The 13,107-nt window shown below is 46.7% G+C and overlaps 1 protein-coding gene across 3 annotated transcripts in view; it reads right to left on the bottom strand.

The window, feature by feature from the left end:
* Window positions 1–381: 381 nt before the first annotated feature.
* The window catches only part of BABAM2 (BRISC and BRCA1 A complex member 2), a 1,270,030-nt gene continuing 1,257,304 nt past the window's right edge, over window positions 382–13,107 (bottom strand). For all 3 annotated transcript variants that reach the window (XM_069608726.1, XM_069608725.1, XM_069608724.1), the window contains one exon: window positions 382–775. In XM_069608726.1, coding sequence (XP_069464827.1) covers window positions 712–775 — 64 coding nt within the window. In that variant the 3' untranslated portion in view covers window positions 382–711. The remainder of the gene's footprint in view (window positions 776–13,107) is intronic.

Below are 13,107 nucleotides of genomic sequence, written 5' to 3' on the forward strand. Positions count from 1 at the left end.
TTGACCGGTCTGACCCTGCCAGGTGCAGCGGCCATGGGAGGCAGACCGGTCACGAAAGCACTGGCACCGTTAGAAACGTTGCCGGTGCTTTCGTGCCCCCATTCCCATAGAGTCCTATGACTCTATGGCAGTGTGGACTTAGATTTTACCGGCACCTGACTTCCTGGTAAAAGTTTACGAGTCTGGCGGCAACCCGCCGGTAGCACCGGCAGGGTTACCGCTTGACTCATAATGAGGCCCAGTGTCTTTAGTCACTCCAGAAACGACTTAACATTAATTATTCAAGGTACTACTATCTATTTACTGTATTTTTCAGATAAGTATAAATAAATTGACATAAAAAAATAAACCCAAGAAAAGAGCAAAGACAGACAACACCAACAAAGTGGAAACACAAGCCTTTTTATTAAAGCTAGTTTTTACATACGCATAAAACAATGACACCCATTTCTGTCTTCACACTGCTAGAGATAAAGTGAACACATGAACATGTACTTTGGGAAACAGTTTACAGCTATGAAAGCAGTCTTTATGTCCTACAATGCAAATTTAGCTAGTGGTCATCAAAGGCAACATCAAAGTAAAGCCATCTTATGTTATTCCAGGTAGCGTCCAGAAGGTCATATGGGGAGACAGGTCTCTAGAATGATGCTACACACCAGGTCACACGTGGGCATGCCCAGCATTTCCCATCCTATTATCTCCAGCAGGCTAGAGCTTCCCATTTGCAAATGCTGCCTCCTGGAACTGGGGGACAAAGGTTTTAAAGTGAGCCCTGAAAGAAAAAACACCTCCGGTTAGCGTAAGGAAGCAATCCACGGCTATAAGACCTAGGACATGGTGGTCGTTACGCAATTACATTTTGACACTGCACCAAATGAGGGTATTCGCCCCAAAAATAGACTTTCCACTGAATCATCAATAAGGAAAACCACTTTGGAAAGCTTTCATGACTTGATTTAAAAATCTCTTTAGCATCATGCCAGATAGCGAGTTTACATTACATATAAATGTTCTGTTTGCACAGCACCCATTGTAGCATGGCCTTCCCAATGTCCCACATTATACAATCGAAATGGAAGCAGGGTGGGGTGAATTGCATGGAATTTAAATTACAAAAGATATACATTTATTTGTAAAAAAAAAAGTGGACATCGCATCCTGAGCTCTCTCTTCACCATCACCTATTTTGGGAGAGCGGGTGGTGTTTGAGTTCTGGTTTCTTCCCACAACAGGCTACCTTTGGACAAGTTCTAAGGTTGAAAACGTGCTCTGATAAAATGTTAATTATTTAGGAGCTCAAATGTAAAGAAGTGCTGCGTGGGAAGGGCGGATGGTACAAATCCTGAATATCTGCTCCTGGGTGGGACTTAATGCACCTTCGCTGGGACAAGGTCTGCGCGCTATGCTACTACTAGGGTAGTGAGCTGGTGCAGTACAAAAAAGCCCGAAGCATATTAAACTGATGTTATGAGAGTCAGTGTGACACTACAGGGATTTCAGATCTGCTTGGATGTTTCAGGCAGGCTATGAAACAAGGACCTGGAGTCTTTGCTTCATCCGTGATGTACCTTTCTCCCTCAACCAATGAAGCTGCACTGGACACTGCAATAAACCCCCTCCTGGTAGGTAGCCTCTCGCGAACACCATCGGTGAAAAGTGCTTTTCTGGAGGGATGGTCGATGTGTGTACCCTTTGCTCTCTGGGCTTCTCCACCTGCCTTATTCCATTTATTGTTTATAAAGTGCGAACAAGACCCAAAATAGCAGCACATATAAAATCATAAAAACAGAACATGCAAAAAAATACAAAACTCAACAAAGCTAAGACACTTTCTTCATCTCAAGTAGCATCTCATTAAAATAAAGAATTCCACAACCAGGCTATCATGGATTGCTCTAAATGTGAGGTTGTTTGGAATCTTACCTAATCAGGTGACATATCATTCCAGCAAGAAACTGCCACACCATAAAAATATAGTTTCATTGAAAAAAACACATTTATATTTCAGAACTTCCAAACACAATGAACCTCGGCTGCAGAAAGCTTCAGTATTTCAGCCAGATAAGAGGGGGTTTGAAAATGAATCGCTCTATAAGGAATGTTTAAATAAAACCATAGCATTCAGAGGTAGCTTCTGAGCTCCAAAGACCAAGCGGGCAGCAGCATGAGAAACTGCTTTTAATGGTGCCAAAGGGGGACTGGGGAAGACCTATGAAAATGGAGTTACCAGTGTCAATTCGAGATAAAACCAGGGACTGCACCAAAAGCCTAAAGTTTGAATCTGATTTTAAAAAAAAAAGATTTCACTGCCGAACAGGTGACCATGAGCAGACTTAAGTGGGGTTAAGGAGAACCGGTAGTCGAACATAATTCCCAGAGATTTTGCGGTATTGGAAAATTCGGGAGAGCCCCCACGGATTTTAGCATCAACATCTCATTTTGAAAAGGACGCTAAGCAACGAGAGCGAGAGAGAAAAAGAAATTCAGCTTTGCTCGCATTCAATTTAAAAAAGTTGGAAGCCATCCATGATTGTTTGTCCAATAGACAATCACGGAGTGACTGCATGTCACTTTCCAAGGGAACCCTGGGGCAGAATCGTGGATCTGCTAAAGCGGCCTTGCCTGGCTGTGGACCCCTGTTCTCATAGTGGGATTTGGGTCGGGCGTGCCTGCTAAGCAGAACTGGACAGGTAAAGCCAGGACATGTAGCAACAATCAGAGGGGGGCATCTTAGGGTGGCAATGCTTAAAAGAAGGGCCAGGACTAGAAATCATTGCTCAAGAGATGGCGGCCTGATGAACCTTGCTTCAGTCAAGTGGTAGATGAACATGATGGCTGCTGGGACCTACAATCAAGATGTCTTTATGCATGCAATGTGATACAATGTTGCATCCTCCTTGGCAAGAGCATAAACACGTTACTGACCTGCAGCGCTCTCGGTGGATTGCAACCATTAGAGCACTGAACTGCAACCCTGGACCCCCCAATGTGGGTATCTTCTTTGGGGGTGGAGGGTCGTCTCCTAGTATAAGAGGGTGGTCTGGGAACACACACAGCTCCTTTTTATTCCAGTCCTTTGACTAGAGAAGGCAATCTTTCAATGTTTGCTCATTTTTGGAGCCGGAACCGTGAAGCGGGACACATTCTGGGAAAGGGAGGATGAGTCGTGTGAGACTCTAAGAAGATAAGCACACAGGAGAAGTGCAATTACAGGCATTTCTGGTTTGTCTGTCAGCACAGGATGAACACATGCATCAGAGAATGAGGCCCTGAGGGAAAGGGGCTATTGAGAAATGACCACCACCTCTCCTGAGGTGAAGTCTCGGGAGGATAGTTCATGGGCAATGTGCTTGGCACGGAGCAACACAGGTTCGATCCCCGGGTCCGCACTTAGAAACCTCTGGGTATTAAGCGCATTATAAATAACATATCATATCACCTGAACAGTTGCTGCAGAGGGTGGGCAACTTGAACATTGCCTTCAATGTTTTAGTTTAAGAAATAGTTGATGCTGGGACATTCCTATTTGGCTTGTATACGACTATGAGAGTTTTTCCAAGCAAAGGTCCATTGGTGGCACAGCATCCATTGATCGAGAAATCCACGAGATCACTGGGAATACCTGCATTTTATTAAAATAAGTAAGTGGAAGAGAGCATTCAACATACAGTTTTTTCAATGATGCAGCTGGACAAGTATGTCGGCTGCCGGTCTTGCCGAAATGACTCCCAATCCCAAGGGGTGCAGACGGAGTCGGGAAGACAAGCGGAAGGGAATCAGAGAAATCTCTCAGCAGAAGGGATAGATGGGGACTAAGACCCTTGTCCTTTCTGAGAAACACAGTGCAAATCCTCCTCTTCTGTCACGCCCACAGCGCCATGCTTCGCCTGGTCCAGCAAACGTGGTATCATCTAGGCACCTACAGTTCCGGGCTGGGCGAGCAATGGTTGCTCTCCTGCCCCTCTCCATGGAGGGCCATCCAGTGGCCCCATACTTTCCTGAATCCCAATGAACACCCCCTGCCCCCCACACCCCGTGACAGTGAAGCATAGCACTTGAATGGCTCAGACTCTCGGTAGTCGCTGCATCTCTGGGAGGCGTATCTGGCGAACCGTTCTGCTATCTGAACCCCATCTTTCTGCAAGGGCCTGCCAACTCAACGTGTCTGGCTTCCATTTCTCATTTGGCGCCTGAGCTCCTTGCTCACATATTGTATATGGCCACTGCCATATGTGTCAGTGGCTTTACCCTACACTTCCTCCCTGAGTGTTCTCATCTCTCTCAGTTTACACATATTCCCTTTGGAATCTGTCAGCTTTCTCTAACCTGTTTCTGGTTTTCAGAAATGTCACTGCCTTGTCCCAGAGCAGTGTTTCTTTGTTTTTTTACACTTTATGTAAAGTTTTCTTCATTTGAAGCAAAAAATATTCTTTAGTCTCACCCCCTTTGCCTTTTGAATGACCCGGCACCTCCCGCCGCCCCTCTTCCCCGTTTCTCCCCCACAGCTCATCTGTGGACCCTCGGCATTACTTTCTGTTGTGAATAATGAACACAAGTATTGGCCCAGCAATAGGTCTGCTGCCCCTTATATCCCACAGTCTCAACGTCCCCAATTCACTGGCTCACCTGCACGTGGCTCTGCACCTTCCTTCCTGAAATGTATGTCTCACCTGCACGTGGCTCTGCACCTTCCTTCCTGAAATGTATGTCTCACCTGCAAGTGGCTCTATGTATGTCTCACCTGCACGTGGCTCTGCACCTTCTTCCTGAAATGTATGTCTCACCTGCACGTGGCTCTGCACCTTCTTCCACCTTCTTCCTGAAATGCATGTCTCACCTGCACGTGGCTCTGCACCTTCCTTCCTGAAATGTATGTCTCACCAGCACGTGGCTCTATGTAAGTCTCACCTGCATGTGGCTCTGCATCTTCTTCCTGAAATGTAGGTCTCACCAGCACGTGGCTCTATGTATGTCTCACCTGCACGTGGCTCTGCACCTTCTTCCTGAAAGGTATGTCTCACCTGCACGTGGCTCTGCACCTTCTTCCAGAAATGTATGTCTCACCTGCACGTGGCTCTGCACCTTCCTTCCTGAAATGTATGTCTCACCAGCACGTGGCTATATGTATGTCTCACCTGCACGTGGCTCTGCACCTTCTTCCTGAAATGTAGGTCTCACCAGCACGTGGCTCTATGTATGTCTCACCTGCACGTGGCTCTGCACCTTCTTCCTGAAATGTATGTCTCACTTGCACGTGGCTCTGCACCTTCTTCCTGAAATGTATGTCTCACCTGCACGTGGCTCTGCACCTTCTTCCACCTTCTTCCTGCAATGCATGTCGCACCTGCACGTGGCTCTGCACCTTTTTCCTGAAATGTATGTCTCACCTGCATGTGGCTCTGCACCTTCCTTCCTGAAATGTATGTCTCACCTGCACGTGGCTCTGCACCTTCCTTCCTGAAATGTATGTCTCACCTGCACGTGGCTCTGCACCTTTCTTCCTGAAATGTATGTCTCACCTGCACGTGGCTCTGCACCTTTCTTCCTGAAATGTATGTCTCACCTGCACGTGGCTCTGCACCTTCTTCCTGAAATGTATGTCTCACCTGCACGTGGCTCTGCACGTGACTCTGCACCTTCCTTCCTGAAATGTATGTCTCACCTGCACGTGGCTCTGCACCTTCCTTCCTGAAATGTATGTCTCACATGCACGTGGCTCTGCACCTTTTTCCTGAAATGTATGTCTCACCTGCACGTGGCTCTGCACCTTCTTCCTGAAATGTATGTCTCACCTGCACGTGGCTCCTTCCTTCCTGAAATGTATGTCCTTTGTCTTCTATGCTTGTGACCTTCCCTTCCTGACTGCACTCCCTTCACCCTGCTGCTATTTTCAAATATTCTTATCCGCTGAAACGCTGGTATCAAGGCCCCAATCATTACCATCATAACAGGATAGGGGCACATACATCACACAATGAAGAAGGCCAAACACTAAGCGCTTTACAGAGAGAGAGATCGCCACAAAAAAATTAGGAGAAAGGGGGGGATCTTTGCTAATTTCCAGAGTCATTCTCTATATATTTTTATGTCCCATCGTAATACTTTGCTTAATATCAGATAACACCCACTACTAAATGATATAATAAAAGGTGTTATCGTTGCCCACCAAACAAGAGCCCTCAGTTTGTTCACCCTGATAAAAAACGAAATTGGCTCCGTTGGTTTTGAAATCGATTGCCAGTTGCACACAATTTCTGAAGCAAGTGCTTATCTGACTGAGCTACCTTACTGGCTTGTATAGAGCTTAAACCGTGTGGTGCCAATATGCTTTAATAAAAGATGTTCCTATTACCCGACTCAATGTTTCTCATTTTGTTAGCTTTGGAACAAGGAGGACTATGACAGCCATGTGACAGAATACCGTATTTCAGGGAGAAATAGTCTGAGCTTTGATTTTTAATGTTTCTGAAAGTGAGGTCTGCTAATCAGACTCTTGTGTTTTATAATTAATCAGACTCTTTTGTTTTATAATTCTTCTTGCTGAAAAGCATAGTGCAATCATGTAACTCTGCAGCTACCTTGTAAAAAGTGACATGTGCATTCTTGTTAAATAGCTAATGGAACCCAAGTTTCAAATGACTGGGCCTCACTTAAACAGTATGCAGCTCTGATCCAACATTATACAATTGTGTGTTTCAAGAGCCTAGTGGCAGACAGCAATCAAGAATCCCACTGTCAGGATCCTATCTCAATGACTTCCTCATGCTAAACAAAGTTTACACAACCATCCAGGCTTGGATGGCTGCCAATCACGTATGTCTCAATGATGACAAGACTGAGATCTTGATAGTAGGTTCGCCATCAGCGCTAAAGAACCATAGACAACACTTTTCAAACTTCACCATAGACGGAAGTCTAAACCTTGGGCATACATCTGGAGGCCTCGCTCTCCCTCAACAGGCAAGTAAGCGCCATTGCAACATCATCGGCATACATTGTTAAGCTAACCAAGGCAGCAAGATAATTCTTCACCAAATAGAGCTGCCTAACCATCGCCAGAGCAACAACAGGTGCCAAATTAGACTATTGCAATTCCCTCTTTGCAGGAACCTCTACACAGAATTTACACAAGCTTCAAATAATACAGAACAATGCCTTGAGAGTGGCCCTCAACCTCCCCAAGAGGGAACATATCACAGCCGCAAGAAAAAAAAGCCCACTGGCTTCCTATCAGACAAAGGTTTATATTTAAAATCATTACAATTGCTCATAAATGCTTGAGTGAAACAGCCCCACAGTCCTTGACACAACAAATTGCGAAAGCAAAATCAAACAGGCCAGCAAGATCCCTCCACGCGGTAAATTAACTACTCCAAGAGTGAAAAGAGCAAAAGGTTGTGGAATTGGCTTTCCCACAGTTTCTGCGCACCAATGGAACGCCATGGCAACGGATCTCAGAACACAGGAATCCTACTGGACATTCCGCAAAGCCTTGCAAACCTGGCTCTTTGCCTAACCGCTGCAAGACACTGCCTATCCCTCTGATGAACACTGACATTCGTGTGTATCTTGTTTTTCTCCCAAGCTCTGTACAAATGTAACTGGTATGCAACAGCGTCCTGATGCCGGAGGGCTTAGGCGCTCTACAAATGGAAAAAATAAAATAAAAATAAATAAAAATAAAATACAGCTTAACGAACGCACCACTGAACTACAGGTTTGGTGGTAGGGAGGTAGATTTACCTCAAACTCAGGTAAAGCTTCCCCCTACGGCCAAAAATCATCAGAATACCGCAGTGGAATTACCACCAGTGGTAATTCGGGAGAATGCCCATGGAGTCCTATGGACTTTAAGAATGGGAATTTAAACTGCTCTACCACCAGTTGTAATCCCACAGTAAATCTGCAGGACCAAGTGGTGATAACAGTAATTTCTTTTGGTGGTATCTATTGCCGGAGTACTGCCAAATTTGTAATGAGACCCAATACCTGATACTACTGGCAGGCAATGGGAAACCAGTTCTAAACAATAATGGTAGGCGCCATCATTCTGATTTGCTCATGAGGGGAGCCTGGAGATAATAAGACACGCAATCAGGTTATTATTACATGATTAAATGGCAATTCACGGTAGACTTTTCTTTGCACATACAAAATAAACGGAGGCGTTAAAAGCTTTTTTTAAAAATCTGATTCTGTCTTTTGGGGCCTGCTCTCATGTTAGATGCTGCACTTCTTTCCTGATGAACAGATTCGAAATGAGTTGCTTGTAAAATAGGTCTGTGACTAATAATCACAATATTGAGCCTTGGCCATGCTAACTCAGCCCTTCATCTTTCTGAGATCGATAAACTACCAATATAGTGGGTGATGATGGCAATCATTCTTACAGTGCTGAGAAGCGGTAGGAAAGTGTTATGGACAGCCATATAATTGCCGGGGCGTTTCAGACTGCTGAAGCGCTAGGCTATGCCATGGTGAGTAGTTCTTCTGTGCATGTGGGCAGCCAGTGGCCCGGGGACATAGGCTGTACCCTCTGAGCGTCCTTCCCTTCTCCATAAAAGACTCTGTGGGTGGAAGACGCCGAGGGAAACATAAGCACAAGCATGGGTGCAAAGATTGTACTTTTCTTTTGAGGGATACACGTCAAAAACCTCACTTTCATCACCCCTAAATACTTTGAAACTTCTGGGTGTAAAGTGCCTTACTATGCATTACTATGCATTTCATGGTGATGCTTATGAACTCCTGTTTAGGATTCGATAGAGCCAACATCCCGATACTGTATTAGATTAGGTTTTAGACAGGACATTCTACTTTCAGATATCTTGGAGGCAACCGAAGAGCATTGGGGCAATGCTATTCTACCCCAATCCTGTGGGGCCCTCAACTCTTACAGAGCTATTCTACCTAAACCTTGTGGGGCCCTCAAATCTTACATAGCTATTCTACCTATACCTTGTGTAATCCACATCTCTGCGAACCGAACAATAAGCCACATCCAGGCTTAGGGGGATGGAGGGGTGAAGGGGGACATGCAAAAAGCAAAGTACTATATGCTAGTATTGAGGTGGGGCTCAAAGGAACACTATTGTGGGAACAATCATGCTTGGTGAAGTAGATGGATGGTCTGGACCAATGATGGCCTGTGGCTCAGTCACGATCAAAAAGGGGGGGGGCGGGAAAGTTGAGATTTTGAGGTCTGTACTTGGGGGGGGGGGGGGCGGGATGGGTGTTCTCAACATACTTACAATCAACACAACACAGGGCATATATCAAACATCAGAAACAGCAAGGGCAGGAACCAGTCGGCCTGGAACCCAGGGATCCAAAGTATCAGAGATTGATAGAGAAACTAAACGGACCTGCGCATGTCTGACCCAATCCCTGAGATGTCCTTGGTCTCACTGAACATTAGAGGTCTTAACTCCCTATCGAAAAGGTCACTAGCAATCTGGGAATGTAATCGTTTGAAGCTGGATATCATGTTCTTACAAGAGACCCATTGGAAGGGGGCCGGGTGAATCCAAAAAGAGAGGGCTAGCCTTGGTGATTGCTAACAAACTGGGTTTCTGTAAAGACTGGTAGGGGGTGTCTGTACTTCCGCTCTCTATATGGTAGAGGAGAGGCACAGAGGACCCCAGACAAGATTCTCTATTATTGGTACGTGGTCGAGCAATCAAGGCCTAGCTTCTCAGGAGGTGATGCGGGCTGGTTCTTAAGTACAGTGTAGTCCCCGAACCCCCACAAAGGAATGTCCACACACTGTATTACTGAAAACACAGTCTTTATATAATTAATATTCAAGGGTATGTACACGATCACAATAACGCACTTTGTACTCGGAAGTCAATAATGATAAATATATACCATTCTAAAGTGGTACCACCAAGGTTATCAAATCTCATTAAAAAGCATCAACTGTACGGTTAAAATGTCACACAGATTAATAACTAGGAAACCAGCAATAGAGATAGGAAGGAACGCAAGATGGTTCAGACAGTAGGCAGAATGCTGACGCCTACCACGAGGCACAGTTCTGTGTGGAGATCCCCCCACCTGGGCAACCTGTAAATAAACATATATAGCACGAGCCCAGTCCATATGTTCCATAGTCTCACTTCCTCCTATTAAGGTTTTACCCCCCCCCCCCAATGTACCTGGTGGAGTAGAGGTCTCTGACGATGCATCGGCCGATCCTTCTTGAGCGACTCCCTTTCAGGCAGGAGCCACGGATCGTCAAGAGGTGTCGAGGACCTCAGCGTTCGGTGTCGGGGAATCGACGGCCCTTCTTGAGTGCCCTCCCTTTAAGGCGGGAGTCACGGGTCGTCGAACGTCCGACAGTGAACAGGTTGAACTACGGCAGTGAAGTGGCAGCTGTGTTCCTTGCAGTGCTCGTCGACGACAGAGCGTTGGCGTCCTGCAAGGATGAGGCGTGCGGGGCACCTCGATGACGATAGTTCTAGACCGCAAAGAGATGATGAAGAACTGTGGCCCAGTAAGGGCATCGAGTCGTCGGCGTCTCTGTGGTCTTTAGGTGGCGGGAAACCCACCGGTGGATGTTCAGCGGCGCATCGACGGTCGGGCCTTCTCCAGCGGGAGACAAGCGGATGACGATGCAGACAAGAGCGTCCGATGATCAATTGAAGTTCTTAGGCAAACGGGAGCACGGTGGCTCCGGTCGGCGACGGCGGTCGTCGACAGTGGCAGACAACAGTCCGAGTGCTTTTCCTTGGAGTTCCGCAGCAGTCCCCGTATCGGGTCGGCAGCCTGTCGAAGGTCTGTCTACCAGGGAGCTTTGGCAAAGATCAGCTGTGCACGATGGTCCCTTGTAGCTCGGGAAGAGGGCGCCTTACCAGGTCCTCTCTGGGTCAGTCCTTGGAGGCACAGCAGCTTTCAGATTGTGAAGGAGAGCAACAGCAATTCTTCTCGTCCAGCAGGGCTTCAAGGTCAAGCGTCAGTTACTCCACTTACTCGTCGTAGTGGACTTCAGCTTCTGAACACGATTCCTAGCAGTGAGAGGTCCCCAGATATACTGTTGATCTCCCATTCATTCCGCTGGGTCACACTCAAGCATCCAATCACGACTACGGGCATTCATGCAGGCAGGCAGCCAATCAGGCACACGAGGTATTCAGGCCATTCACTTCTCTCCAGACACTCACAACAAGTTATGTGTATTGGGAAAAGTACCGAGCCATTCAACACTCCAAGCTGCATTCATACCGGTTTCGGGCAGGGTTGTCTCAGTCATTGTGTCAACCACCAGATACTAGACACCCACAACACAGAATGCATATTCGTCACACCATAACACCACCATATATGGCATTTCCACCCAACAGCCATTCAGGGGGAAGGGGCAGAGTCAGGGCTTCCCAGGACTTTGGGAAAACAAGGTAATGGGTAATGGAAAACAAGAGGCCGCAGGGGCCATCTTGTTTTCATCAGGAATCAACTGATCCCAATGGCAGGGCCGGGGTATCCCAAAATGGAGGATACTCCGCGCACCTGTCAATTTCAGCATGGAGCTGCCACCAGCCCATACCCTGCTCTGTGGGCCACCCACAGGTGCCCAAAAACATACACTAGGGGCACAGGGTTGTACCCCCACCCATGGGTGCCATAAGGGTATCCCACGGGTCCGTTCACCAAACCAAAAGAGAGCTGCACTGCCAGGAGTCCCACATGAACTCCTGCACGGAAAACACGACAGAACACACGATAAAAAGCAGTAAAGGACAAGGATACAGAGGCCCTGTCCCTCCGATGCATTTCCAGCATCACAGTTTCACAGAACTCTCCACCCTTAGAGACCCAGAAGGACGCTACATATTCGTCAAGGGGTTGATAAAAGGCCAAAAGGTATCCTTAATCTCAATCTATTGCCCAAATGAGGGACAAGACCACTATCGGCAAAGAGTGAAGGGGAAAAGCCAAACCTTTGAAGAGGGGCCTTTACTTATTGGGGGGGAAGGGGACATCAACATGGTCCTGGATCCAGAAACATACAGGAAGGGGGCAACCCTGTCAAGGGGATCCTAGGTGCAGCAAAAGATGGCCCGCCCCTTTACCCAAATAAATAAAGAACTGGGGGTGGTAGATGCATTGAACCGTGAGGGAGAAGCTGTCCCATCGTACACATTCCATGCAAATGTCCATGATGCCTATTCAAGGATAGACTATGTTGTCTTAGACTCTGTACTGTTACATAAAGTGTCGAAATCAACCATAGAGCCAGTCCCATGGTCGGACCATGATTTCGTTTTTTTAAAAACTTTATTGATTTTTAAACAACAATATAACTTAGGAGACTTTACTTACATTGCCTAGTATTACCATTCAATTTCGTCTGTATCTTCCACACCCACCAACTCCCCGTACCCCCATCCCAGCCTATTCGGCTACTATTATACTAACATCATACATCGACTTTGGTTATCTACATTTGTCATTGCTATTGACTCAACTAGACAGTTCTCACTTTTCAGGTATTATCATGTGATAAGGCACTCAACTCCTGCACTATACATTTCCAGGGGACAAGGTCAACACTGGGTTCATCCTGGCCTCTGCGGGCCACTTCCTGCCACACCGAGGTGTCCACGAGCATCCATTTTTGGAGATCGCCCCACCATAGGCGCACCTCTGGTCTCTTACGTGCTTTCCACCCAATTGCTATTCTAAGTTTCGCCAGGATATATGCTAAATCCTTCAGCTTAATAACATGATGTTTCGATCGGACAAAAATACCAAGCTACCGGGTTGCTCATGTACAGAGTTATACCTGCCCTTGCCAAAGCCTGTTCTATTTCTTCCCAGTATATCCGGGCAGGCCCAGAACATGTGAACCAGTTCCGCCCTAATCAATCCACATTTCGGGCAAGCTTGTTCTGTTGCCCTAATAAAGCCAGCTATCCTCTTCGGGGTTAGATATGCCCTTTGAGTTACATACAGTTGTATTAATTAGAGTTTCGCGTTCCCAGACACCTTTTTGTGATAAGCCAATGCTCTGCCCCAGACTGCATCTGTTAGTTGCTCTTGCAAGTCTGCCGGCCAACTGCACCTAGCTGGCCTCAGCATATCTCCACTGCGTGACATTAA

Source organism: Ambystoma mexicanum, chromosome 4q (assembly GCF_040938575.1).
Source record: "Ambystoma mexicanum isolate Mex_15411 chromosome 4q, UKY_AmexF1_1, whole genome shotgun sequence".
NCBI classification, from domain to species: domain Eukaryota; kingdom Metazoa; phylum Chordata; class Amphibia; order Caudata; family Ambystomatidae; genus Ambystoma; species Ambystoma mexicanum.